This window comes from Myripristis murdjan, chromosome 3, assembly GCF_902150065.1.
Source record: "Myripristis murdjan chromosome 3, fMyrMur1.1, whole genome shotgun sequence".
Taxonomy (NCBI): domain Eukaryota; kingdom Metazoa; phylum Chordata; class Actinopteri; order Holocentriformes; family Holocentridae; genus Myripristis; species Myripristis murdjan.
The window spans coordinates 35,939,608-35,966,197 of NC_043982.1; the positions used below are offsets into that span (position 1 = coordinate 35,939,608).

Here is a 26,590-nt window from a genome sequence, read left to right on the forward strand (position 1 = left end):
ATAAAGAAATTTATCTATTCTTAATTTGTCTCTGGGCTCCCAGAGACAAATTAAGAATAGAGATTTACATTGTCACAGTGAAATATAAATACACTGAGAGGAATAATGTATGTGCCTTCCAAACATATTGTTCTTTAATCTCACAGGAATGACATTTGGTACAGCACGTGTATGTGTGTATGTGTGTATGTGTGTATGTGTGTGTGTGTGTGTGTTCTTTTTATGGGTTGGTCGATAGTTGCTTTGTGTATATTTCTGTTTATGAGTGCACTTGTGTGTACATGTGTGCGTGCTCTCTTTATGTTTATGTGGGCAGTTGATATTTTCTCAAGCCCTCGAGCTATGGGCCTGCAGCGTTTCCTCATGTCAGACACGTGAGAGAGGGAGAGCGATAAAGGCAGGAAGGAGGTGGTTTTCTGGGACAGAAGTAGCCTGATCTCTCCCAGGAACTCTGGGGTCAACAATGCAGTCACTTCATCACCACGGAGACGGGAGGTGTCATCAGGGGGATGGGCTCTGGGAGCCAATCAGAGGCCTGGCTGAGCCACACATCATGAATGAACAACTGACCCCTCCCCCCAGTGTGGGGTCCTAGCAGACATGTAAAATACTTAGCAGTGCTAAAAAAATCTCATTAGCTTAGTTACTGTGCAGGGCTTAACAGGGCGAGCCAGGGCTTTCTTACAGTGGATTCATCTGGTTTTCACTTTGGCTTATGATTTATTGGAGCAAATTTAGAAACAAAAAAAATAGTGTGGGCAATTTTGTTTTCATATTTTGAATTGACCCTGGCTGAACCTGCATAGCCCTGTTGTAGAGAAGGAAGTTTTTTTTGTTATCAGTATTTGCTATTGTCCGTCTCAGTGAGCAAGCACGTGCTATCGTGCTATTTTGGAGTTAAGGTAGAGATATAGATCTCTCTCTCACACACAAACACACACACGAATGCACGCACATACACACATACAGACTATCCGGCAGGGTTGGGTGGGGACACAGAGGTACAAATCCTATTATGTAACAAATAGCTCTTATTTCACTCTTGCCAATGACAGATGATTTATGAAGATGGTTTATTAGCCTCATAAATGAGAACTCATTTTCTAGCTGCTAACTTAAATAGTGTGTTGAGACATTGCCTGTATAAATAGGCTAAGAAGATAAGAGGATACAATTTACCATTTCCTTGGTGGCTACATGCTCAGAAACTGTGGCTATGGACAGTAAAAGTTAGTTTTCAAAGTTGGATGTGTTTATTTACTTCATTCCAACCAGAAATCTGAAAATATTTAAGTATGAAAATCGAATCAGAGTGCATTTTGTTTGGGGGGGTCATGCGATTTCAAATAAAATTTTGCACTAAATTTTAGTGCAGACAGAATTATGCGCATGAATCCATATGTGTATATATCTAAATTGCCATCCTGAGAGCAATTTTTTCACTCTGAGATCTCAGCTCTCAGTTACGAGACCTCATGATGCATCACCTGACAGTATGCACGGCTTAACGTGACTTCTATAGGCACTTTGTGGCTTCAAGTGGTTTGTTAAGGTTTGTAAAAACTGGTAAAATCAAAATAGACCTGCATTTTAAATTAAGGTGGGATTTTGAAACTCGCGAACATGTAATTTTCCATCACCAAGTCTAAACCTTCAAAAAGTTTCTCTGTTAAAGTTCAGTTGAGCTAAAGCCCAGTGCAGGATGATTAGGAAGTGCAGAAGTGCCGCCTGAGCCCACACAGATGAGTGTGTGGCGTCCCCTCGCATGGTGTGACGGTTATATAACGGCACAGAGGCGGCGTAACGTGCCATAATACGTTCCTCTGTAGGCTTGAGGTCATACAGCAGAGATAAGAGCAGTTGATCAAGCACATGGTAATACTATACGCACAAACATGAACCCACTGACAGACAGAAACACACAGGCACACACACACACACACACACACACACACACACACCCAGCACACAGCTCTGACAAGTAAAGCACATGGCTTTACTGCAAATAGTCTGAGACCTTACTGAGATATAAAAAAAGAAAAAGACACAGCCGTCCTGCCTCAAACACAACACACACACACACACATGCACACACACATACAAAATGTGTTAGCTATTTGATCTCTGCATGGTGTTCCAAGGCACAGAAGCGGAGGGATCCAAGTGTGTCTTCTGGGAAAGTAGATGCAACCCAAGACCTCCTGACCAGTCAAGTGTTCTGTCCACTAATCCACGCCACTGTCCCTCCCCCCCACTTCATGCTCTCTCTATCCATTTCATCTCCACTTAGACCTTCAACTGAATGTTTCACTATGGCCAACTCTCATCAGGTGTAGCAAGTTGAGCTTAAAGGGCAGAACATGTGGTATTTTGCCTCCCTTGGGGAGTCACCTGAAGGCAAAACTGTTGCATGACAGAGAGAGATGAAGATAAGAAATCATCTCTACTCCCTCTGCATGCTTCTCACTCATCTAGCTTCTTTCCCAAGCCTCCCTCTCTCTTACGTGATCTTTCTAAAGTCACAAGGTTGTTGCCAGGGGCAAAATGTACAAATACCCTTATACCCTTATACCCTCAGTGCTGCTGGTTGCTTTTAGGGAAATGCAGGTAATCTTGGAACTGAAGTGCTTTTCTGGCCAGATTGTATGATAAATATCTAAAATATAAATATTTAAAATAAGACACATTCAGATTCAGTAGAAACTGTCCCCTACTTGTTGCCTTATGATGCAATTGATAATACTGCCTTCAGTAGGATAGGGATTGAAATAAAGAAATAAATAATAAACCTACCTATCATTATCAGTAAATGCAGACAGTCCCCAGAAAAGCATTGTTTTGGTTGTGGTTATAGTGGAAATTGGTTATAACTGCTTAATTGCATCAAATTGCTAACATTGCACCATGTTCATCTATTAGTATTGTAGAACCATGCAGTATTTAAATATAAATCCTTAATTTTGAGAACATACTTTAGAAGAAAAAAGATCCACTACATCTCTCTTGTCCTATGTTTTGATCTCCTCTTTTCCAAATGTTGCCTTGCAATAAGTGCATTCTATTTTTCTTTCCCTCAAATGTGCGCTCACTCTCGACTCCTGCTTTCAAACTGTGGACAGATAGACCAACAGGCTCTCATATAATCTTTTTTCTTTACCCAGGACCAGGTGTCGTTGGGGCTGCCATCCTCATGGTGGCTGCTGAAGCCGTGCTGCTCCTCTGCGTGGGTCATAACTCCATTCCACGAGTCACAATCCTGAGCCGACACGGCTTGCTGCGCAGACTTCTACACAGTGTCTTCTGAAATGTCCCAGAGCATGCCACCTCAAGAGGAAATCCTTGAGGAGCTCTGATGGAGGCCTTGTATCTGACCCAAGGAGCTGTCTGCAACTGCAAACAGCTTTACAGAATATTTTCTGAACGTGTTGAAGACGGGATTTGAACTTGAAGTAGCCTGTGGTGATGTTTCAAGGATGATCCTCTGTAGGATCAGTTGTAGATTTCTTCAGAAGATGCCACTTGACAGACCAAGAGGGCTTTTTGTCTCCTTCAGCGTCTAGCAGCTCCAATAAAATGCTGTCAGCATGGTGCAAAAAGGTCTTCTGGGTTGCTCCACAATGTTAAGTGTCCTGTGTATGATTCCACGCTGAATGAGATGGTGTATGGGATTGCTCAAGTGGGTTCAACAGTCTATATGCAGGGGGTGTTTTAGGACTAATTTTACCAACAAGTGTGTTCTGGGAATGTTGTGCTTGGTAGAAATCTGAGAGGGACCAGAGCTGCTGGCACTGCTGCTGCTTCAGGTGTCTGAAGTCTTCACAGTGCACGTAAGACAGCGATATTACACATGTGACATCAGGAGTCACCCAGCATGTTTACCAACATGTCCCTGAATCACCGTTAAGTCACACACGTGCAAACATCACAGAGATCCCTCGTATGAAGCACTAAAGGACCATCTAAGGCCAGAGTTGCCTATCCATCTAGGAGCCACATTTGCCACCTGACCCTCTGTCCTTGTGATACCTTAGCTGAGAGCCATCTGGAGATTGGGAACTGTGCAATCTCATTTATCTCACAGACACTGACAGTGCTTACAACACTGCACTGTACACTGGAGACCATATGTTTCAGCCAGGGTGTCTGTATGCTCGAGCAAGGCCATGCTTCAAACATAAACACCCCCAAACCAGAAACACAGTAGGAGAGATGATTTCTTTCAGCTCCACAGACTCAACTCTAGTTTTCCTAAAGCAGCCAACAGGGACATTCAGTGACAAATGTAAAACCAGCAGGTCTGGCTTGCTCTGCTTGCCCTGTTGCTACACGGACCCTGATCCCAATAAATGACAGGAAAATGTATGGATAGAGATGTAGTGTCTTATGTAGTGTAGTGGCTTTCCCATCTGACACTAATGTTGGCTGCTCATCATGTTGGCAATGTAGGAACTTAGGCCTTTTTTAACCGATTTGATTTGATTGTAAGTCACTCCGGGTTTAAGGATCAGCTACATGCTTAGATGGTGAAATGTTTGTTTATTTTTAACCCCATTAGCTAATGTATTATAACAGTAGCTATTCTTTCTAGAGTCTCCATAAGTAAATGTTAACTAACTAGTACCTGTACCTAGTACCTGCCTTTATATACTGGACTCTGCCATTGCCTCAGTTTCCTATGCATACTGTATTTGGAAGTAAGAGTTGGTTGGCTGATAAATGAAAAACACTATTTTGTGCCAACTAATCTTTTTAGTGTGCAAACCTGCAAGCTCAGAGTACTTCATCAAGCCTCAAGCTCACATTGTGAAGAGTTGGGAAGTTTTGGGCAACAAGACACAACCATTTGTTTGTTAAGATCAAAATTAGCATTGTCCAGTCAAACACATATAGCAGGTTAAGGAACTAGTTCCTGTATAATAATTTGGGGCTCATTAAATAATTCTGTGGTCCATTTTTGGGTTCTGAATCTGGTCTTTGACAAACACAACATCAAAGCATAAAAGAGGATGCGCACACATAAGTGGACAATTTAAAATATCCTGTACATTTATACAGTTAGAGGCATACAAAACTGTACATTGTGACATACATCCAACGCACAGCTGAGATATGGAGTAGAAAACACTGAAAACAGGAACTCTCAACAACAAAAAAACAGCAACAGAAAATTTCTACAGCCAAAACAGCTCCAGAATCCATTTTCTCATACATTCACTTGGATAAGTACTTCATTTTTTACATGACAAAATTGGACAAAATATATTCAAAATATTTCGTATGCAAACAGGTACATGCAAAACAAACCTCTACAAAAAATAACTCTATAAAACTGTTCATTGCCAAAAGTTGGCTACTGCACCATACGAAAGATTGTGTGCACTCCCTGTGTAACGTTTCTTAGATTTTGTGCATTTGCAAGGAAATTTGCAGATGATTGGGGTATTGCAATGCATACAGTACTTGACATAAACCATGCATTTTAAAATCGACAATTGTAAACCTACCCAGAGGCATAAAGGCAGCACCTGAAATTGTGAAATAGTAAGTCTATTTTTGTCAAAATGTGTCAAGCATTGTCCAGTTGCACTGTATTCGAGGTCTTTGTCCCACATCATCAGTATGTATTGTGCCACTGTGGACGCCAGAGAGACATATCCCAGTAGATTTAATGCATTTGGTGGATAAAGTGATTGTGACTGTTATTCTTTCTTGTTGTGTGCGGATCAAATGTGCTTCCCAGTGAGGAAGAAGAGCGGTCGGTCCTCCTTGGCATTAGCAGTCTGGAATTCATCGCTCAGCCTGAACCTCCACTCCTCCTCCAGCTCCAGCCTGCCCACTGTCTGCCTCAAGGAGCTACGATCTGCACTGATGACACACAGAGTCGCTCCTGAAGTGAAGTTGGGAGAAGAGAAAGTGAGAGAGAGAGAGAGAGAGAGAGAGAGAGAGAGAGAGAGAGAGAGAGAGAGAGAGAGAGAGAGAGAGAGAGAGAGAGAATCAAATTACCAAATGGGAAACAAATGAGTTTTCTGTGTTAAATGCAGTGTTTTTAAATGTACACTGGACAAAACTGCCAAAAGTTGCTTAATATATTAGTATCTGAAATTTACCATAACACTCATACATTAAAATCCCACACACATAGCACTTTTAGGCTTCTAGGGCAAATAATGAAACAACACGCTAAATTTCTCATTTGAGTCTCAGCCAGCTGTAACTCCTGTTGTATGTAATCACAAACTGTGTGTATGTGTACTGTTGCAGTGACACACGCAGTTGTGTATGCGTCACCTGTTATGTAACACCTATTCCTCTGCTGTATGTGTTTGGTCTGCCTTTGTACCTTTGAGGAAGGTGAACTTCTTGAGGAAGCCGGGTGTGACGAAGGAGTCAGAGAAGCAGAGGAGGAGGCCACTGAACAGCAGCCCTGTGGTGCTGATGTTGATGGAGTGTGGCCTGGAGCTCACAAAACACACCGTCACCTGCACGGACGAGGCACAGAGGACGTGACTTTTGGGGTAAAAACATGCATGAACTTACAACAGTTTTCTGTAGAAGTTGGAAGATGTGGTAGGATAATAACAGACATAATTCAACAAACAAACAGTCTATGGATTTTCATGTCATGCTACTGTCCTCTGTGTATTTATGACTGTGTGTGTGCGTGTGTGTGTGTGCTGTATACCTCAGGTCCCAGGTTGAGGTAGCAGTCCACAGACAGCACGGGGTGTGTGTAGTTTTTGGTGCTCAGTGGAAACAGTCTCTGGCTGGTGTGTTGCAGGTATTTCTCCAGGAGGAGCTGGGCGGGTGTAGCCAAGAAAAGGTGCTTGCTGTCTGGGGCACAGACGTACTGCGAGGGCCCCACTGAGGTGGGAACATCGGTCATCTGAAAAATTTTCAAAGTTTAGTTTGATTTCACTACTTGAAAAAAGTATTTATCACCTCATTACTCGACCTCTCTTGGCCCAATATTCTGCCAAATATCACATTACAGAAATTCCATGATTCCTAAAATTTGTTTCTTTACCGTGCTCTGTAATGAGTGTATGTGTTGCTGTGTGTGTGTACTTTTTCCTACCTTGGTCTTGATGATAAACGTCCTGTATCCTCCGATGGCGATCTGCTTCTTCATGACACTGAAGTTGTTGAAGCGGCAGACGAGCAGCCCGGCGCTGTGCAGCCGCAGGGTGAAGTCCACGTCGTGGCAGGTGAAGCGGTTCTGGTCGTACTGGACGTTCTGACTGAGGTCCACATTGAGGAGGAGGAAGTCGTGGAGGTGACCTCTGGAGAAGGGCTCTCTCGGTCTATTTCCTGGACATAAAAAAAAAAACAACAACAAAAAAACAAAAAGAAAAAAATATAGTTTTAATACTACTGCTAAAAGTTAATTTAAAAATTAAACTTTATTAGCATAGCAAATATGTTTTTTATGATCAAGAATTAACAATGTGTTTCAACCATCAAATAAATACAAAATTGCACGCTTAAACTAAAACAAATAAAAAAAGAAGGCACCATAAAATAATAAGTTAAGAATAGAGGATAAAAGCAATCTAATAATAAGGAAAATCAGACAAAAGACATTAAATGAAAGCTGTGTAAGCCCTTCTGTTGTAACATTTGAAACCATGTTTAAATGATGATGCTGACTCTATAGTTTGCTCCTCAAGCAGGTTATCGCACAGCTGAGAGGAACTGATGTCAAAAGCTTCATCACTCCAGGCCTTAAGGCTCGACTTTGGAAACAGCTCTGGCTTGTAATCAGAGGCTCCACATTTCACAGAAAATAGCAGGTTATAAAGTTTTCATATACCTTGGGAACAGACCTAACTGTGCTTTAAAAAGCGACCAGTAAAATCTGAAAAGCATGTTGCATTTACGTGTGAGATCTGAGACATTTATGTCGATAATGATGGTGTTATAAGTAAGACACCTTTCAAAACAAGTATTGCTTGCTTATATTATCACCTTTATCCTGTGTGGTCTGTGTTATCTTTAAAGAAAAGGTTTCCAGGGTGGATCTGTAACATTTTGCATTTAAATGTGGCTCATGACCCCTGGTGTACCCTCTATCACCAATCAATACTATTATTTTCCATTGTGCACGACTTAGTGAGGCCGAAATGCCCTGGAAATGTTCCCAGGCACTCCCAGGCCCTCTGACCTCATGACCCCTGACCTCTGAGTCCACGGCTGCTCCACTTTCTGATCCCGCAGAGCCCGTAGTGAGCCAGGTCTGGACAGGCCTCCATGTGCTGTAAGACCTGCTTCAGAGACACGGCGCGCTCCACTGGACCACTGAGGACAACAGGAGAGCGCAACAAAGCCATTCAGTTAGGATTAAAAATTTGATTACCCATACATACGAGATAACGCCTTTTGTCCTCAAACTGATTTATATACAAAATGTGTGTATGTACCTGCGTGCATCAAGGTCGACTGCGTTCCACATAACACACGAGTCATCTGCCAGGATTATGAAGGGCCAGACATCGCCCGCGGGCCCCCCTCCCTCCAGCCGACGACTCCGCTCCAGCTCCAGGTTGTGATAGGACAGCTCTTTAATCAGGAAGTGGGCAGCACCTGTAATAAAACAGGACGGGGGTATTAAGGTGGTGGAGTGTATTTAGTAAAATGAAGAGTTTTTGTTTGCTGAAATGTGGTATAGATATACCTGTTTTCTAAAGAGCATGAGAACAGGAGCAGGAGAACAGATTTTCAACAAGAAAATGAGTAAATTACAAAACAAAGTTCAGTTTAATAATGTAAGTCAAGACAAATTACTCTTATCTTCTTTGTTAAATGGCTGGTCATAGAAAAAACAGCTCAACAATATGTAAATTTATGATTATGTGATTGGCTGATCAGACTAAATGAGACTTGACCCGACACAATTAAACATGTCTTTACAAGAGGAGAACGAGTCCTTAACACCCCTAACAATAGCAGCAATGACATACCTATCCCAGCTCCATTGAAGACAGTCGGCAGCACCAGCATGATGTGGTTGGGCCAGTACTTCTTATAGACGGCCATCTCATACTCTTTGACCACCAGGATGTGCAGATGTGAGGCTCCGTCCATTGCGTGGTACAGGTTAAACAGGCCGTGCTCGTGACGACCTGTGGTCGGGGTGAAGATGGGGCTCTTGATGCAGTCTGGGCTCTGGAAAAAGGAGAAAGGTCCCATATCAAAATTAACTTATATTAAAAAATGTATCTGCCCAGTTAAAATATAAAAAATAAGCTTTGGAATATATAGAAAAACCTAATCTTTAGTCGAGCCACTGGCAAAACACACTGTTCTTTAAGATTAGAGAAATATTTATTTGCAGAAATGGAGATATCTGTTTAACTGAACTGTTAATTCCATGAGAGAAACTGATGTTGTTAGCAGACAATAGCAGGGGTTTTAAAAGTGTGGTCTGAGGACTCCAGAGAAGACACCAGCATTATTTCATTATACACTATATTGCCAAAAGTATTCGCTCGGCTGCCTTCACACACATATGAACATGAGTGACATCCCATTCTTAAACCATAGGATTTAATATGATGTGGGCCCATCCTTTGCAGCTATAACAGCTTCAACTCTTCTAGGAAGGCTTTCCACAAGGTTTAGGAGTGTGTTTATGGGAATTTTTGACCATTCTTCCAAAAGTGCATTTGTGAGGTCACACACTGATGTTGGTCGAGAAGGCCTGGCTCTCAGTCTCCGCTCTAATTCATCCCAAAGGTGTTCTATCGGGTTCAGGTCAGGACTCTGTGCAGGCCAGTCAAGTTCTTCCACACCAAACTCGCTTATCCATGTCTTTATGGACCTTGCTTTGTGCACTGGTGCGCAGTCGTGTTGGAAGAGGAAGGGCCATCTCCAAACTGTTCCCACAAAGTTGGGAGCATGAAATTGTCCAAAATGTCTTTGTATGCTGAAGCATTAAGGGTTCCTTTCACTGGAACTAAGGGGCCGAGACCAACGTCCGAAAAACAACCCCACACCATAATCCCCCCTCCACCAAACTTTACACTTGGCACAATGCAGTCTGAAATGTACCGTTCTCTTGGCAACCACCAAACCCAGACTCGTCCATCAGATTGCCAGACGGAGAAGCGTGACTCGTCACTGCAGAGAACACGTGTCCACTGCTCTAGAGGCCAGTGGCGGTGTGCTTTACACCGCTGCATCCGATGCTTTGCATTGTGCTTGGTGATGTGTGGCTTGGATGCAGCTGCTCGGCCATGGAAACCCATTCCATGAAGCTCTCTACGCACTGCTCTTGAGCTAATCTGAAGATCACATGAAGTTTAAAGGTCTCAAGCTATTGACTCTGCAGAAAGTTGGCGTCCTCTGCGCACTATGCGTCTCAGCATCCGCTGACCCCGCTCTGTGATTTTATGTGGCCTACCACTCCGTGGCTGAGTTGCTGTCGTTCCCAATCACTTCTACTTTGTTATAGTACCACTAACAGATGATTGTGGAATATTTAGTAGCGAGGAAGTTTCACAACTGGACTTACTGCACAGGAGGCATCCTATTACATTACTATTACAGCACCATGCTGGAATTCACTGAGCTCCTGAGAGCGACCCATTCTTTCACAAATGTTTGTAGAAGTAGTCTGCATGCCTAGGTGCTTGATTTTATACACCTGTGGTCATGGAAGTGATTGGAACACCTGAATTCAATGATTTGGATAGATGAGCGAATACTTTTGGCAATATAGTGTATCTTGTGTTTTGATCAGATCAGATCAGATCCCCACCTACAGTGTAGACATTTTTCTATTTCTTCACCAAACCATATGTAATGACCAAAGCTTGCTGCTGGTCTGTGGCCTATTGTGTGCTGATCTGACATAAGAAATTTTGAGAACCACTGGCTGGAAGAATCCTCATCCTCCCCACTAATAATTACAGCTGTTAGTCTGGCCTATAGCAGCACCTAGTGGAGAAATGAAGATGTTGCACCACGGAGAACAATGTAATCTGATCCCCTTACAGGAAAGTGTATGTGGTGAGATTATGTGTCTGTGCCATTAAGGGATTAAGGGAAACACAAACTGGGCTCTTTGATTTTATTCAGAATTTATGTCTCCAGCGTGCACTACACACACACACACACACACACACACACACACACACACACACACACACACAGACACAGACACACACACATTAAAAATAAGTATGAGGTGATCTGAATGACTGAATGAAACTGAAATGATGAGATATGGAAAATTTTCAGCAGTAGAAAGGGTGCTACAGGTAAAAACAGAACTATTACATAATATTTATTAGAAGGGTGACTACAAGTAAAAGACTGATGAGAATGCAGATTTACAGGTTAGAAACAGATGTACCGCTAATTAAGATGTAAGACTTGCTATGACATGCTTGAGCTTATGACAGACTGTGGAGTAGACCAGCAGTTTTCAGGCGTTTTAATGCTGCAGATACCTAAGTTGACATTTTTAATCCACTGACCCCATATTAAGTTATTTCCTGATCCTGATATGAAAAAAATTGTTTGTTTTGTCTTAAGTATTAAATAGTATAGATGTCATATTTGAACACTGATTGAAACATAATGATGAACCAACCACTCAAGCAGCTTTTTACACTGCAACAATTTCAAGTGAATTCAATTACAGTTAAAACAAACTGTTTCTAATTTTTCTGAGGAGCCTGTGGAGGCACTTAAAGGACTTTCAAAACCACTCAGCTAGGCATAATAATGGACCCTTGCATTAATCTAATTAATCTACGTGTCATGCGGATGACTAGGATGGATGCCTAGGTTATTGTTGCACTCACTCAGTATAAGACAGAAATTATTTACCCAATCAGACGTGAGGGGCAGTCTCATGCTCTCCAGCTGTCCGCCTGGTTGGCTGAAGCTGAAGTAGTGCTCTTTAGACTTGGGAATGATGAAGTAGAGCTGGATTTCTTCCCCAAGCAAGAGATGGGAGAAGGTGAAGGCATGCAGTGTCGACTCATACATCTGAACACGGCAAAAAAATAGCATTAGAGAGAGTGAGAGAAGCAGAGATGGAAATTCTGTGTGGAGGAGAAGTTAGGAACACACCGCTTTGCCTATGACATTTACAATATTCACTTCTTTACAAGCAGTATGAATGAGATTAATCAAATTGTGTATGTGTGTGTGTGTGTGTGTGTGTGTGTGTGTGTGTGTGTGTGTGTTTTTTCTGCTGACCTGGTATCTGGGGTTAAAGCCCATGTATTGGTGACACTGTTCACAGTGATGGTAGGTGTTGTAAGCTGCATATTTAGACAGCTTGATCCTAGATGTCCGCCTGCGAAGGTACACATCCTCCTGACGCACGGGGTTTCCTGGGGAAGGCAGCATGGGCAAAGAAAGGTTAGGACGATGACACTCCAGGGCTCAACTGCATGATGCACAGGAAATGTGCAGGTCAACACCAGGGAGTGCAGTGCTTTTAAAACTTTTAAAAACATGCCTTAAAAAACTGGTGTAACCACTGATCGTAGGTGAATGTACTGACATGAAGTAACTGAGGAACTGACTGTTTTTCTTTTTTGCTGTCACTATTAATTCTGAAAATGTTTTGTAATACATTTTATCTTAAATTATTTTAACAAACAAATAAAATAGAATAGTTTGTTCTCATTTATTTCAAACCATTCAGTGTCCATCTGTGTCCCATGAAAGACAGGCTTACCCTCAACTCTCATACCAAGACAAACCCGCTACACCAAAGGATGACAGCTGGCTATCCCTGAGATTGACTTTTAGCTTTTAAGTGTGCAGGTTTATTTATTTTTTAAAAGAAGGAAATCTACTTAAGACAACTGGGAAGCAGAAAATGAGACTATGAGAATGAGGTTAGAAAGATTAGAGAGTAGAAATGACGATAGAGGAGACAAAGGAGATCATTTTCAAATGACTTTTTTTTTATCTCGTCAATGTCTTTCTCTCTTTAGTGTTTCTGCTGTTGATGTTGGGCAAATATTCCTCTCCTTTCCTCTCTTTTCCTCTAATGCTCTCTCTAACAGCATCATATTTGTAGATGTGGATGCTGTGTCTGTCTGTGTGTTAGGTTTTGTGTGTGTGCCTACCCTCAGCACAGGGTTTATGACCAGGGCAATAGACAGTGCTGATGTCATCATATTTGGGGTCATGGATGGTGTAGTCAAAGGGCAAGGTCCTCATAATGTCTGGTTTGGGCCAGGGGGCACTCAGTGGGTGGTATTGCACCCCCTCCAGCTGGGCACCTATACATACACACACACACACACACACACACAAGCACAAACATAAACACACACATTAGACATAAATACACAGCACTATGAATATCTAAGATTGGCATGACGTTTAGACACATCCTGATAGAGACAAACGGAAAGCCAATTTTCCATTTAATCCCAGGTGTAGGTACAAGCATGCATACGATGAGGGTAATGATATTGACATCAACAGCAGCAAAAAACAAACAAACAAACAAACAATAACTTAATTAATTAATTCCGATATTGAGGAAACTACAGAACAACTTCAAAATGAATAAGAGTTGTTTTGAGAAACATATTCTCCAACATTTAGATGGCAAACCCTGCAAACAGAGGGTGGCTACTGCTACGTTTGTACTGACTGTAGTTGATGTCCTCTTCATCATAGATGTCCACTTCCATCAGCCTGATCAGCATCCGAGACAGAATACCCAGGAAGTGGAGGTACGCTCCTGTCTTACCCACCTGGCCATGAACAGAAAACCCAGATCCTGGTATTAGAACAAAAACTCACACATATCGTATGAGAACACATAATCCCACATGGTCCCATAGAACCGCTGATGCCTGAACCCCGAGGGGCTGTGAGTTCAACCTTTAGTCACATCCCCCTGAAAAGTTGTGCGTCATTCTGTAACTTCGATTGCTGTAATGATGTCAGGAAGATGGCAAACCACACTAAAACAAAAACCTGAACAAACAAGGACCACATGTCACTGCAAATTGAAAAAAAAAAAAAAAAAAAGCTTGATATGATATTAAAACACAGATGAGAGGGCATAGAGGCTGCAGATTTTTTATTTTTTTTGTTACAGTAGCTGATTTATTGTGTAATGTATTTGAATAATTTCCTTGTCAAGTCTGGGACATGTTAAAGAAAGAATAAAGAACAGAGAGATAAAGAATGAAAGAAAAAAGAAAAAGTGGAGTACCTGTGGGGTCCACTGAGCAGTAACCTGCGGGGGTGAAAGTTGTCGCTGCGTCCCTCAGTACGATTGTTGCTGTCCATGTGGTAGGACCGGGGAACAGTCCACTGGCGGTAGTAGAGCGACTGCTCCGTGCACGTCATCATCTTACTCAGCAAGGGCCTGCGCACACACACACGTGCAAACACACACACACAAACACACACAGCACAGCTTACGATTACACTTATTCTAATCAGACTTTTATCATCTGATCTCCAAGAAACATTAAATGACATATCCATTTGTGCAAAATTATCATTTTTTCATTTCATTTTTCATTTGTATCAATCCAGCAAAACCAGAAATGAGACATGTTAATTTTCCAAAAAAATCAAAAAATAGATGAGTGATACACTATTAACTCTGCAATCAAAAAATATTTAATTGCAAGTAAAATGAAATTGTGTTCAAAATGCAAATCAAAAGCTTTTGATGTAAATCCACATGCTTGCTGTTGAGCTGGATCTTGTGGGCGAGGCCTGCGCTGAAAGATGTAAGACATGTCTCTATTGGCCAGCGTCTATCAGAGTGACACCCACAGTTAAAATGTAGGAGTATAGCAGCCATTCTGACCCACACTCCTACCCAGAAGGTGGCAGTAACTTTATTGCTTTATAACGTGGATGTTGCCAAGCTGTCACTCCAGTCGAGACTTGGATTTGCATTTTAATCACAAATTGATTTTACCTGCAGTAAAACATTAGAGACAGATAGAGAGACACTCACTCCAACATTCATAGATACTGGCAGTAGAGTTCTCAGTCCCCTTGACTTGGCATGCAGTGGCTAAAACATGCAAACTCACTCAAATCATGCATTCATCTCAATACATGAGATGTGTTTGTGGACAGCTTTGTGTCTGTGATATTGTACTTCACGTGGTAGAGTGTGTGCACTGAGGCAACCAGATTGTGTACGTGTGTATGTGTGTTGTTAATTTACCTGAAGCTACTCGCCCAGGCGACAGACATGTGCGGCAGGAAGGACGTACAGCGCGGAAGCCCGCTGCTGTCGCTGGCCGTGATGATGTCGTAGAGGACGCGAGGGAGGAGCACGGAGGGCGGGCGACTCACCCCTCGCGCCCAGGAGCAGCTCTGATGAGGAGAGGAGGCGCGGGGGGACAGGGAGTCAGAGGAGGTAGATTTAGACGGCCGGCGATGAGAAGGAGGAGGTGGAGGAGCTTGAGGATGAGGCTGAGGGTGGGGGAGTATTTGTGGCTGGTATTGGGAGAGTGTTTGAGAGAGAGGGTAAGGCTGGGAAGCGGCGTGAGATAAAGGCTGTGGGTGAACTTGACTCTGAGGTTGGGGTTGGGCTTGGGGTTGTGAGACGGGTTGGGGCTGGCAAAAAATTTGAGTTTGAGGCTGGGTTTGTAGCTGGTGCTGGGGTGTGGGCTGAGGGTACGGAAGAGACTGGGATAACGGCTCGGGCTGGAGCTGAGACTGAGACTGCGAGGGAGACTGTATTTGGGTCTGGGATGAGCTGGCATCCATGGCTGCTCTCTGGGTATTAGGAAAGGTGGTGCTGTGTCCAGGGGAGGGGTCTAAGCCTCCACCGTCCGGGCAGGACTGGAGGGGCTGGCTGGACGACGGAGGAGAGTCTCCTGGAGGCACAAGACACAGGAGAAGGAAATAAGACAGAGACAGAGGGAGAAATATTATTGCTGCCAATCCTAAATTGACAACAGAGGAAGAATGATATGAAAGTTCAAAATCACAATGATAATGATTAAAATTATTACAGTTTTCAGTATTCTGCTGAGAATATTTAATACTTACTAATACAAAAGTGAGCTGTATTAACATAACACAGACAATGTCCTATGTTAATGTGAAATAGACAATACAAGCATATCAAATGCATAAGGCGTGATTAACACCTTGGCAATGAAAGACATGCACCTTGTGACTTTAAAAAACCTGTTAATCAAAAAGAGTTCTTGTAACAATTAAAACAATGTAAACATGAAACAATGTAAATAACTAGATACTGTTTATCGTAAAACCGGTTTCATCCCTTACTGAAAATTATTTTCATCCCTAATGCACAGTGTTTATATTGCTTGTTGCTATTTATCATCTGTTTATAATGTAAATTATGCTTCATATTTTGCTATCCACTTTGCTGCTGTAATGCTTGAAATTTCCCCACTGTGGGACTAATAAAGGAATATCTTATCTTATCTTATCTTATCTTAAAACATTTTCAAAAAGATCAAAAGACGGAGTTTACAGCTTAGGTAAACCTGATAACTCCACTATTTGTGTGTGTGTGTGTCTGTGTGTGTCTGTCCTCACCGTTTTCCTGCCCATCCTCCTCCTCGTTGTCAGTGCTGCTGAGTTTGTCTGCGTCGCTCTCCAGCAGGTCACTTCCTGAGCCGGTGTTGTGTGGTGGCCGTGACTCCGCCCTCACCAGGTAAGCCGCCAATCCCAGCTCTTGCTCAAGTGTCGTACGCTGGAGGTAGGAGGAGCTTATCACCCGCAGGTCACAGTACTTCAATGACCTGGAGACAAGAGTTTGTTTAGTTGTTTCAACTCCAACATGGCTTATCCACACACTGATGACTCCTGCTGTTGCTATGTAAAACTACATAGTGAGACCTTTTTTGAGGATGATGTGTGTTTGCTAAAGACTGACACAGGCCTTGTCCACATGCGTCTCAAGTGGAAATGCAAAACGGGTCACTATTCATGCCTGGCACAATCATGCATTTCCACTGACTAGTTGTGATTGGATTGTGACCACACAGATAAATTACATGCTGTCACTATCTTCCCAATTTTCCCCACCCTATTCCTTATCTCTCGCCTATTAACAAAGCCAGCTTCATTCAAATTTGACTTTAATACCAAAAGTCTATCAAACACTCCTTACTTCCACAAAGTGACTAGCTGGTCCTTCCATGGGAACACATAGAGATGCATTAGCGTTCATGTTGCACATCTTTTGCAGCCCAATGCATGCCTCGCCACCTCTGAAAGGGGTTTGGATCACAACATATCTACAAGCCCTATTCACAACTGTACTTAGCATTGTCCACTTGTGATCAATGAATTGAGGTGGATATTACAATCAAGTATGAACCAGGTCATACACTTAATCTGTAGCACCTGATAATGGGAGTGCTAACACCTGAAAAGCCTTCAGTCCTGATGAAAACCTGCCACGGCATATCATTTTCATTGTCAGTAGTGAGTAAAGACCATGCAGCCTTGGCTAAGTAGAAAAAATTATGTAACATGATGCAATGTTTCTTTCAGTGTCAGTCTGACCTCTCCTAAGAATGCATGAGTTTGCCAGAGCTTCACAAATACTCTGAGGAAAACACAAATCACAGCATTGGCAATATAACAAATAGTTTTCTGCAGGATATCTATCATCTATCCATGTTTTTGCTTATCTATTTGTCTCACTTCTATTCGCCTGTTTTTGCCTGTGTATGTACCTCGGCAGGGACTCTCCCAGTGGTTCGGCTCCTGACAGGATGAGGATGCAGGGCAGGGCCTCCAGCTCCAGGTAGGTGCGAGGAACCCAGTCAGCATCCTGGACCTTTAGCCACGTCTGAGTGAGACAAACAGACACAAAAAATGTTATTGTTCTTAAAAGGCTCCACAGCTGAAACTGAAAAAAGTTTCACTTTCACTAATTTTTTCCTCTTTTCTCCCTCTGTTGGTCTGCCTGTCTCTCCATGAATCAATTTCATGACACTTTAATCTGCTTCCCCACCTTGAGCTGCTCAGTAAATCTCTGTCCGATGCTCAGAGCTTGGCTGGGATTTCCTAGGATGATTTCAAAACTCTCCTCCAGACCCAACCGCCTCCTCACGTTGGACAGTCGTCGGTGGGCCCACGTCGCCAGAGCTAACGAGGGGATCCGCAGCAGCACCATGTGACCGTGGTGGGCCGGGCATCTCTGAGCGGCCGTGAGCAGGGACTGGACGATCTCCAGGGTCTCCACGGAGGTGTGTTTGTGGAGATCGTGGTGGGAGCCTTTAAATCTGCCGGACGCGGCCATCAGAGCTACGCAGTAGTGTTGGATCAGAACTGTGGTGCGGATTACAGCGCTGTGGAGTTTAGGGAACCTGGAAGACAGAGAGACAGACAGAGGGAATAAAGAGAGAGAGGGAGAAAAACAAGGATAGAGGGAGTGAGTGAAACAGATGGCGAGGGAATATGTAATTGACTAAGTGATAGGGCTGAGGTGATCAACACTATGGCAATATTGTCATCTAGGAGTAATCACCAAACATCATCTGGCATTTTGGATGTTGTAATATAATATGATATACTATTAAGTGTTTTCTTTTTCTGGTTTTAAAGGCTGCATTACAGCACAACTTTCTAAACTTATTAGACTGTTCTAGCTGTTCTCTTATTTGTCTCTACTTGCTGGGTCATCATATCCACATTAAGTTCAGGTTCAGTTTAAGTTTATTGAGAACCCAATATCACCGCATACAGTCTAAAAGGGCTTACTTTGGTATTACTAATGGCATCAAAATCACACGTGTGTGGAAATATCTTAGAAAATCACCAGCTGTCATCCTTACAATACTGTCACTATATTGATATCAAGGTATTTGGCCAAAGACATCATTTTTTTTATTTTAATTTTTGTTAGGACCCCCCTTTAGTTATTATTGCAGTAACAACTATTCGTCCTAGGATCCACACAAAAGTTGAGACAAGACATTCAAACATCATATTATGGACAATTCACAGTATCCACAAAAACAAAATGAATCAGCAAAACAAAATGATGCCAACCCAAGTGAGAGCTACAATTTGTCTTAAATGTTGTCATATACAGGTTTACGTATTTTGTGCAGGCCTTTGTGTAACACAGGTGAGTTCAATATCTTTGTTTAGTGCCCTGTCTTGATATGTTAAGTGTGTGTGTGTGTGTGTGTGTGGCTGTGTGTGTTACCTCTCTTCCAGCACAGATGCCATGCTTTCAAAGGAGGAGTCGTATCGCATCAGAGGCAGGCTGCTCCCTGAACGGGTTGACTCTAAAAGCTCTGACACACCAAAGTACCGTGTCTTCTCGTGGTACAGGTCCACGTCCTACACACACACAAAGACATAAATGCAAACACACAAGCACAAGCACACGCACTCAGAGTTAGGGGCACAAGCACATACACAAAAGGTAGGGGAATGCACACATGCATTTTTAAATGCACACCCCTGGTTAATAATTTGTGTCAACATGCAGATATGCTGTGACCGTTACATACAGTGTGCTCAACTGTGTCAGTGTCCTTTATCACTGAATGGGAGACTGGGGTGGGGAGGTGGGGTCCAGGGGTGAGGGGGCATACTAAGTATTTTGTTAAAGGAGCTGAGGCCACTCCAATTTTGGTAATTTTCATGTTTTAACCTAAAACAAAAGACTGAATAGTCCTCTGTGGGTGGAAATAAATAGTAGAATAAACTGAAAAGTCCATTGCCGAAAAGGTGAAAACAATCCTGTTTTTCTTAGTTCCTGAAAAGCTGATATTCTGGAGAAAAAAATTCATCAGATAACAGTGACCTGTACTCAAAAAGAAAACACACACACACACATACATACAAACACCACACACACGCATTTCTTTCTTACGTTGCTGAAGGCAGAAGGCCAGTGGATCTCGTTGTAAGGGCTGATGCGGGTGTACTGTGTCTGCAGAGCGAAGGGGAACGAGGTGACGTGGAGAGTCAGGATGTTTGGAGCCTCTCTGACCTGTCTGGAGTTCAACAGCTGGTCCACCAGACCCAGGCCGCTGTCTGGGCTGCTGCAGGCAGCGCTGAGGTGGGGGCAGAGAGAGAGAGAGAAGACAGGTGAAGAGGTGAAGATCATATAGTGTCAGAGCCATATGTTGTTGATGCTGCTGCTGGTATCGAGCCAAAACTCTTTGAAAGGAAATAAACAAGAGTCAGTGCTTTAGTCACTCTCCGTCTCTCCCCCACAGATGCACACCCACACACCTGCTAATGTCCCAGTGGGCGTGGTCGTGTACCAGGATGTACAGCGTGTAAGTGTTGATGTGTGCCTCCTGGATGAATTCATCGATGCGCGCCTGAGCAGTCTGATCCATCTTCACCACATAATGCTCAGCCTCCCTCTGAGAAACACAGTCCTGGTCTACACCTCCAAGCTCCTGAAGGACACCTGAGAGAGAGAGAGAGAGTGAGAGAGAAAGAGAGAGAGAGAGAGAGAGAGAGAGAGAGAGAGAGAAGACAGAAAGTCAGTAAGTAAGTAAACAAGTGGACCTGAATCACATGAACACCAGATATTTTGATTGACTTAGGTTGCTTTGTTTTCACTAAACAATTTGACTGGTATTTGATTTGAGGTAGTAACTGCCAACGCAGCACATCTTAAATTTCCAGCCGGTCTGGTCCTACCCAAGATTTCTATTTTTTTTCCTACTTGCCTTGGGTTTTTTAGGGGGAGTTTTTTCTTACCCGCTCTGAGGGTTCAGGTCAGGGGGTGTGTCTTGGTTTCCATAAACTGTGGGCTTGAAAACCCCTTTGAGACTGTAACAGTGATTAAGGGCTCTAATAAACATGAGCTTGAACCAAAAAAGTATTATGCAGATTTTACACATGCGGCCCAGCATTTTAAAAGAATTACTGGAACAAATGCATATTTTACATATTTTTTATCCACTTGATGAAATTAGTCTTTCACTACAGCAATCCTCCATCGACTCAGGAATGTCTCAACAATAAATAACGACAAAGGAAGATCATGGCTTCACCGATATTGCCAGGTTTCATCCTTTAACCAACATGAATGTTGTCACCAAATGTGATGGTTATCCACCAAGCAGATTTTGAGATATGCCACTCTGTACTGACTGACATAGTGATGTATACGCTCCCTTGTTTCAAGGGGAAAAAGAGGAAACTGCTGAAAATGAAAAGAGCTGAATGACTAACCGGAGCTCCAAAGGTGTAGAACGGTCTGTTGAAACGTGACCTTGGAGGGCGGGACCAGGATGAGGAAGCTGACCCGGTCGAAGGAGCCCAGGTCGAGGTTCTGTGTGCTGGAGTCGGCTATAGCACACACATGGGACAGCAGTTTCCTGGCCACTGCCAGCTGGATGGGACGCACCTCACACCACTCCACCCGGTATTCTGCATACACACATACGTACACACATAAACACAGGGCACAGTTTTATCACCTTGTCACACAGCTAGATGGTGCTCGTTTAAAGGGATGTGCTTTCCTTGACATAATGCATGGAGCAGTTTAATTTAAATGCACACAAAAACAAACAAAAAAAACAGAAAAAAGGTCCAGCTACATCCTAAAAAGCTTCTTATGTAGTCTTAAACTTAAAACGGATACCCTCCATACATATGTTTGTCTGTGTGTTTGTGTGTGTTTGCCTTACCTGAACAGGTGTCCTTTGGACTGGGAGTTCTGTCTTTGGGGCTCGATGTGCACCCATCTTTTCGGCTGGGTGAGTCTTTTGAACAGTGTGTGTTTGAATTCGTAGGACTGTGTGTGTCTTTGGGACTGTGTGTGTTTTTGGGACTGTGTGTGTTCTTGGGACTCCTCTCCTCAGCTGATTCCTGACTGCTGGATAGAGGAGACGACTGGCTGCTGTCCACAGCGGCGTTATCCAGCAGGGACTCCACATCGCCATCTGAGAAACAGAGAGGCACGCAGCACGTTGCTTAGTCACGATCAAACACACACTCTCACACACATGCACATGCTCACACACACACACACACACACACACACACACACACACACACACACACACACACACCTGGTCCGAGGGAATTGCAGTACTGGTTGAGCTCCTGGGCGAGGCCAGAGGAAAGCTGGTGGTTGAATTCTCTCAGACCCTCACTGGGAGAATACATGCTTTCTGCCAGGGCACGGCACTGGTGTTTACCTGCAACACACACACACACACACACATAAACAAACACAGGCATGCGCACTTTATTACACTTTATTTCACACTTTATTAAAACATGCTCTATAGTCAAACAACTGCATTGTCCAAGCATGATGAGGACAATTTAAAAATTTTCACACAGAAATTTATACACATGCCCATACACATGAATATCAAAATACTGCAGTGTTCATGGTTGATAGCAATATAAAAATCCCATTCAGCACACACTGATTTATTCAAATACTCTGTATATATATTAACAAGTAGAACAGAAACTTCATGTGTTACAAGTGTTTAAACTTAGAGTCGATAATTTGAATAAGGACATTGAATTAGTGCAACAGTGGTCTGAAGCCAAGTATAAAACAAACAGCCTAAAAAAATATTATTATATCAGGGACAGTCTGAAATATTCTGCTGTAACAGTAAATACAACGGTATGATTATGTGATTTCATTTAGATTAATAGAAAAGAACTAAGAAATAAGTGCTTCAAATATTAAAACATTACAATGCCAACAAAGAGTTACAGAGTGAAGGATCAAGTGGAGTCCATACCACCGATACTACAGTCAAAACACTAGTATTACTGTCGATTTCAAAATTTTGGTTCTGACTTCGTACCCAGATACTGATTCTTGTGACATCACACCCCACCGACGCCCGTCCCGTCTAAACCCACCTGTGACGACCACGCAGGATTGTGTTTCTTGCCCTGGTGCGGTGACAATGACGACGACGTAGTTGGTGTTGAGCAGCCGCCCCTCCATCAGCCTGCTAAAGGTTTGGTTCAGGCCCTGAGCCAAAGATCCAAGCTGCTCCCCGAGAACCAGCACCCCCTCCCCACAGGAGGAGGCAGCCAGCTGGGCGAGCCAAGGGAGCTGGCTGGGAGTCAGGGGCTGCTGGCTCTGGGGAGGCAGGGAGAGATGCTGGGGGAGCCCTGGCAGGGTGGAGGAGGGCTACGGATAAGGGGCAAAAGGAAGAGTATTTCATTCACGCATTTATAAAAAACAATACTCCCTCGCAGCAGTCTCATAACCAGTATTTTCAATATCCTGCAGTTTCTTTCTGTAATGTAATGGCAATATCTGGCTTGCTCTGATGTGAAAATCAGCTAAATGCCGACAAATGTTAATACATTGGCTTGCTTGTTTTTCTTTTTTATATTAGCTTGCTTGCTTTATTTCTTGTAATTCATTTAAAATGAAACATTAAATCAAAAAGAGGAAGAACAACACTGAGAGAACAAATTTTGGCAAGGCTGTCAAAAACATACCACTTTTTGGACTACCCTTCAAAAAAACTCAAGCAACACTTTTTACATCAGCTGAAGTTGTATAAACACACACACATTTCATCTCCAGGTTACCTGAGGTTACAAGCTTTCAATATGACTAAAACACAGTGTTTTCTTCTATGTTCCACATCGATGGTCTCTCCCTACAGTTAAGCTATAAATGTAAGTCAATTGGTGCAGATGGTGATTTATTGGTAATTTATTATCGTACTGAGGTTAAAGTTACACTGAGAGCCAATCTGAAATGTTGACTATGTCCTGTATTATTAACCAATTTACAATGAACTCAAGTTCCAGATGGTAGTGGGATTTTAGGTTGGTGTAATAGTTAGTGTTCAAAGGACAGCTTTTATTGGTAACATCCTGTGACTCAAAAACAAATTCTTCAAAGACGGGGCAGCCAGGACGCCCTGTCTCACCTCTATGCCGTAGTGCCTCCCGGGGGCGGCGGGTGTCTGGGGCTGCTGGTACTGCCTGATCTCACTGAGGTGGGACTCCCTCCAGGACCTCATGAATATCTGCTCCAAGTCCTCGATCAGCGGCACTTGGTCTGGGCCTTGGGGACACAAGCATAAGATGACACAATGTAAGAAATTTGCAGGGGTGGTGAAAAAGAAATAACATAATGTAACAACTGTCATTTGGTGGATGTTTTCCTTTCCCTCCAGAACAACTCACCCCAACATTCATGATAGTCCTGTCTGACTTAGCATTGGCCTTCAAATTGTATATTTTGTCTATAGATTTTTACACTAGGCAAACTCAGGAAATAGCATGCAATGGAGAGCTCAAGACATGCCACACAAGGCAAATTTATTAGACCTCAGATGAAAGTTTTCAGAAAAACTCAAAATCTTACCAAGAATACTTGTATTATTTCAAGTCAAAATGTCTTATTCCTAGTCAAAATATCTCATTACACTTAAAATAAGACATGATCACCTAAGAAATAACTTGGCACTGGCAAATTTTGCAAATGAAACAAGCAAATTTGCACTTGTTTCAAGTAAATTTTCACTTGAAACAATATAAGACACAGATATTAAAAAAAATGACTGCGATCAACCATATTTTGATATTGGAATAAAGTATCAAACTGACCAAGCTGAACCAGATAGTAGACAGTGAGCAGAATCTGCATCTCGGTGGACAGCGGCTGGATGGGTGAGGGTCCGTAGTGCTGGTAGACTCTGGGGAGCGTCTGGGAGCTGAGGTAGCAGCTCTGCAGCAGAGAACTGACCAGCACATCACTGACATTGCCAGTCAGCTGGGGTAAAGAGCCATGGCCTGAACAGATGAGATGTAAGATTGCAGAATGAGTCGATACGGTAAACAAAGCGGATAAATGAATAGAAGAGAATGAGAACGACTGGTTTGTTAAAGGCAATGGACAATGCAAATATTTCTGCACATATTTCTACATCCTCGCAAATTTTGATGTATAAAATCTGTTACAGCAGCAAAGGGGACAATGAAATCAAAGACAGACATGAAAAGAGACGTATCCATGCATGGACACACAACACACACACGTCCACACGCCCAAGCTGTTGAATAGGATCAGGTAGCGGGAAAATGCAACGTGATCTATCCTCAAGGAAGAAAGATGACACAGGTGAGGCAGTGCAATGCGAGATCAGAGACTGGGGCTGCAATGAGAGGTGCAGGGGGCACAAACTGGGGGGAGCAAGAGAGAATATGAGGAGATGAGGAGAAAGGGAAATAGTGGTGAAGAAATGAAATGGGACAAGAGGAGCAGGAGGAGTAGAACAGACAGTGAAGAGGTACATAGGTGAGGAGTTGAAGAACGAGGAAGGAGCAGGGGAGAAAGATGAAATAGAAGGAAACACTGTGGAAAAGATGGAAAAGGGGAGGTGTGGAGAGCAGAGAGAGATGGAGGATTGTTAGATGGGAGGCCCACGATCCACTTAGCAACTCCTCTCTCAACTAGTGTGGCTCAACATCTACCTAAAGGACAAGCTGACAGAGGAGGGGGAGGAAAGGTGGATGGACACGTTTAGCAGGTGACAGGTGATACAGGTTGAGGGATGAAAGGGATGGAGAACCGGAGGAGAGGAGATGAGAGGAGGGCACAAAGGCCTTGAACACCCTTGGGTGTTGGCCTGACCTTTGGCCTGTGAGGAGGAGAACTGAAATGGCCATCTGTTCCTATTAGTTCCCACAGACTTCACCTCCTTCGGCTTGGGAACGAATTCCAGGTGGGAAAATATCACCTGCCATCAGCCCCAGAGCGAGTGAATTACAAGTCGCTTGCTTTGGCCACTTTACTCGCTTCTGTGACAGATATTGGCCATCGTGTGGAGGCTTAAATTTAACAGGCACTAACTGGCATAAAACAGATGGTCTACTCACAAGTGATGTTTTTCAACCAGAAGAATTAGACGTGATGATGAAGCTCACTTTATTCCAAACTCTCAACAGAGTCTGAATAATGCAAATGCAAACGCACATACAGACACACACACTGACCTTTGAAAATGACAGGTTGTAGTCTGCAGGTGGTCAGCAGCTGATCAGGCACTGTTACAGACAGCTCCAGGGGGGACTGTGGGGTTAAAGACCCTTGGGACACACTCGCTGGGGCTGTAGCTTCTGGATTTGTGAGAAAACATGACAAAGTAAATACAATGTCCAATGTATTTTATGTGTACACACACACACACACACACACACACACACACACACATCTATCCCTCCTCTCCATTTCCTTTACCTAATCTGTTTCCGTTTGGCGTGACAGAAGGTAACGACAGTGGTAACGCTGATGAAGATGATGAAGTTGGCGGCGTCTTCATGATGTTCTCTGGCACAGCAGAGGCAGACGATTCAGGGGACCAGCCTTTGTGTCTCTTTTTAGGGGGCCCAGCATTCACATGGGGCCCTGGAAGACAGAAAACCAGTGGTTTTACGCACATTTCACAGGAGCTGCACAGTTTGATAACCATTATCTAGACAGACGGAGCATGTTTACAGGCAGCCGAACTCCAAGACATCATTTACACTCTGATAATTTGTGATTGGCATTTAATTATTTTTGATAATTGATAGACATGCTGATAAACCAATTAATTGAAAAAAAAAAAAAAATCAATAGCTTAATCGACAATGAAATTAATGATTGCAGCCCTGATTTTCA

General features: G+C 43.1%; 1 protein-coding gene across 1 annotated transcript in view; it reads right to left on the minus strand.

Moving 5' to 3' along the window:
• Positions 1–5,283: 5,283 nt before the first annotated feature.
• Positions 5,284–26,590, minus strand: part of greb1 (growth regulating estrogen receptor binding 1) — a 29,731-nt gene continuing 8,424 nt past the window's right edge. Inside the window, exons 7-33 of the mRNA XM_030045457.1 lie at positions 26,168–26,335; positions 25,924–26,046; positions 24,535–24,720; positions 23,853–23,989; positions 22,819–23,095; positions 21,999–22,127; positions 21,615–21,869; positions 21,154–21,351; positions 20,197–20,380; positions 19,832–20,015; positions 19,157–19,293; positions 17,957–18,311; positions 17,676–17,791; positions 16,528–16,733; positions 15,176–15,833; positions 14,204–14,353; positions 13,628–13,737; positions 13,092–13,247; positions 12,208–12,344; positions 11,833–11,994; positions 8,958–9,162; positions 8,418–8,580; positions 8,177–8,295; positions 7,076–7,308; positions 6,683–6,883; positions 6,341–6,479; positions 5,284–5,887 (exon numbers count right to left, since the gene is read on the minus strand). Of these exons, the coding sequence (XP_029901317.1) occupies positions 5,724–5,887; positions 6,341–6,479; positions 6,683–6,883; positions 7,076–7,308; positions 8,177–8,295; positions 8,418–8,580; positions 8,958–9,162; positions 11,833–11,994; positions 12,208–12,344; positions 13,092–13,247; positions 13,628–13,737; positions 14,204–14,353; positions 15,176–15,833; positions 16,528–16,733; positions 17,676–17,791; positions 17,957–18,311; positions 19,157–19,293; positions 19,832–20,015; positions 20,197–20,380; positions 21,154–21,351; positions 21,615–21,869; positions 21,999–22,127; positions 22,819–23,095; positions 23,853–23,989; positions 24,535–24,720; positions 25,924–26,046; positions 26,168–26,335 (5,252 nt within the window). The 3' untranslated portion in view covers positions 5,284–5,723. The remainder of the gene's footprint in view (positions 5,888–6,340; positions 6,480–6,682; positions 6,884–7,075; positions 7,309–8,176; positions 8,296–8,417; positions 8,581–8,957; positions 9,163–11,832; positions 11,995–12,207; positions 12,345–13,091; positions 13,248–13,627; positions 13,738–14,203; positions 14,354–15,175; positions 15,834–16,527; positions 16,734–17,675; positions 17,792–17,956; positions 18,312–19,156; positions 19,294–19,831; positions 20,016–20,196; positions 20,381–21,153; positions 21,352–21,614; positions 21,870–21,998; positions 22,128–22,818; positions 23,096–23,852; positions 23,990–24,534; positions 24,721–25,923; positions 26,047–26,167; positions 26,336–26,590) is intronic.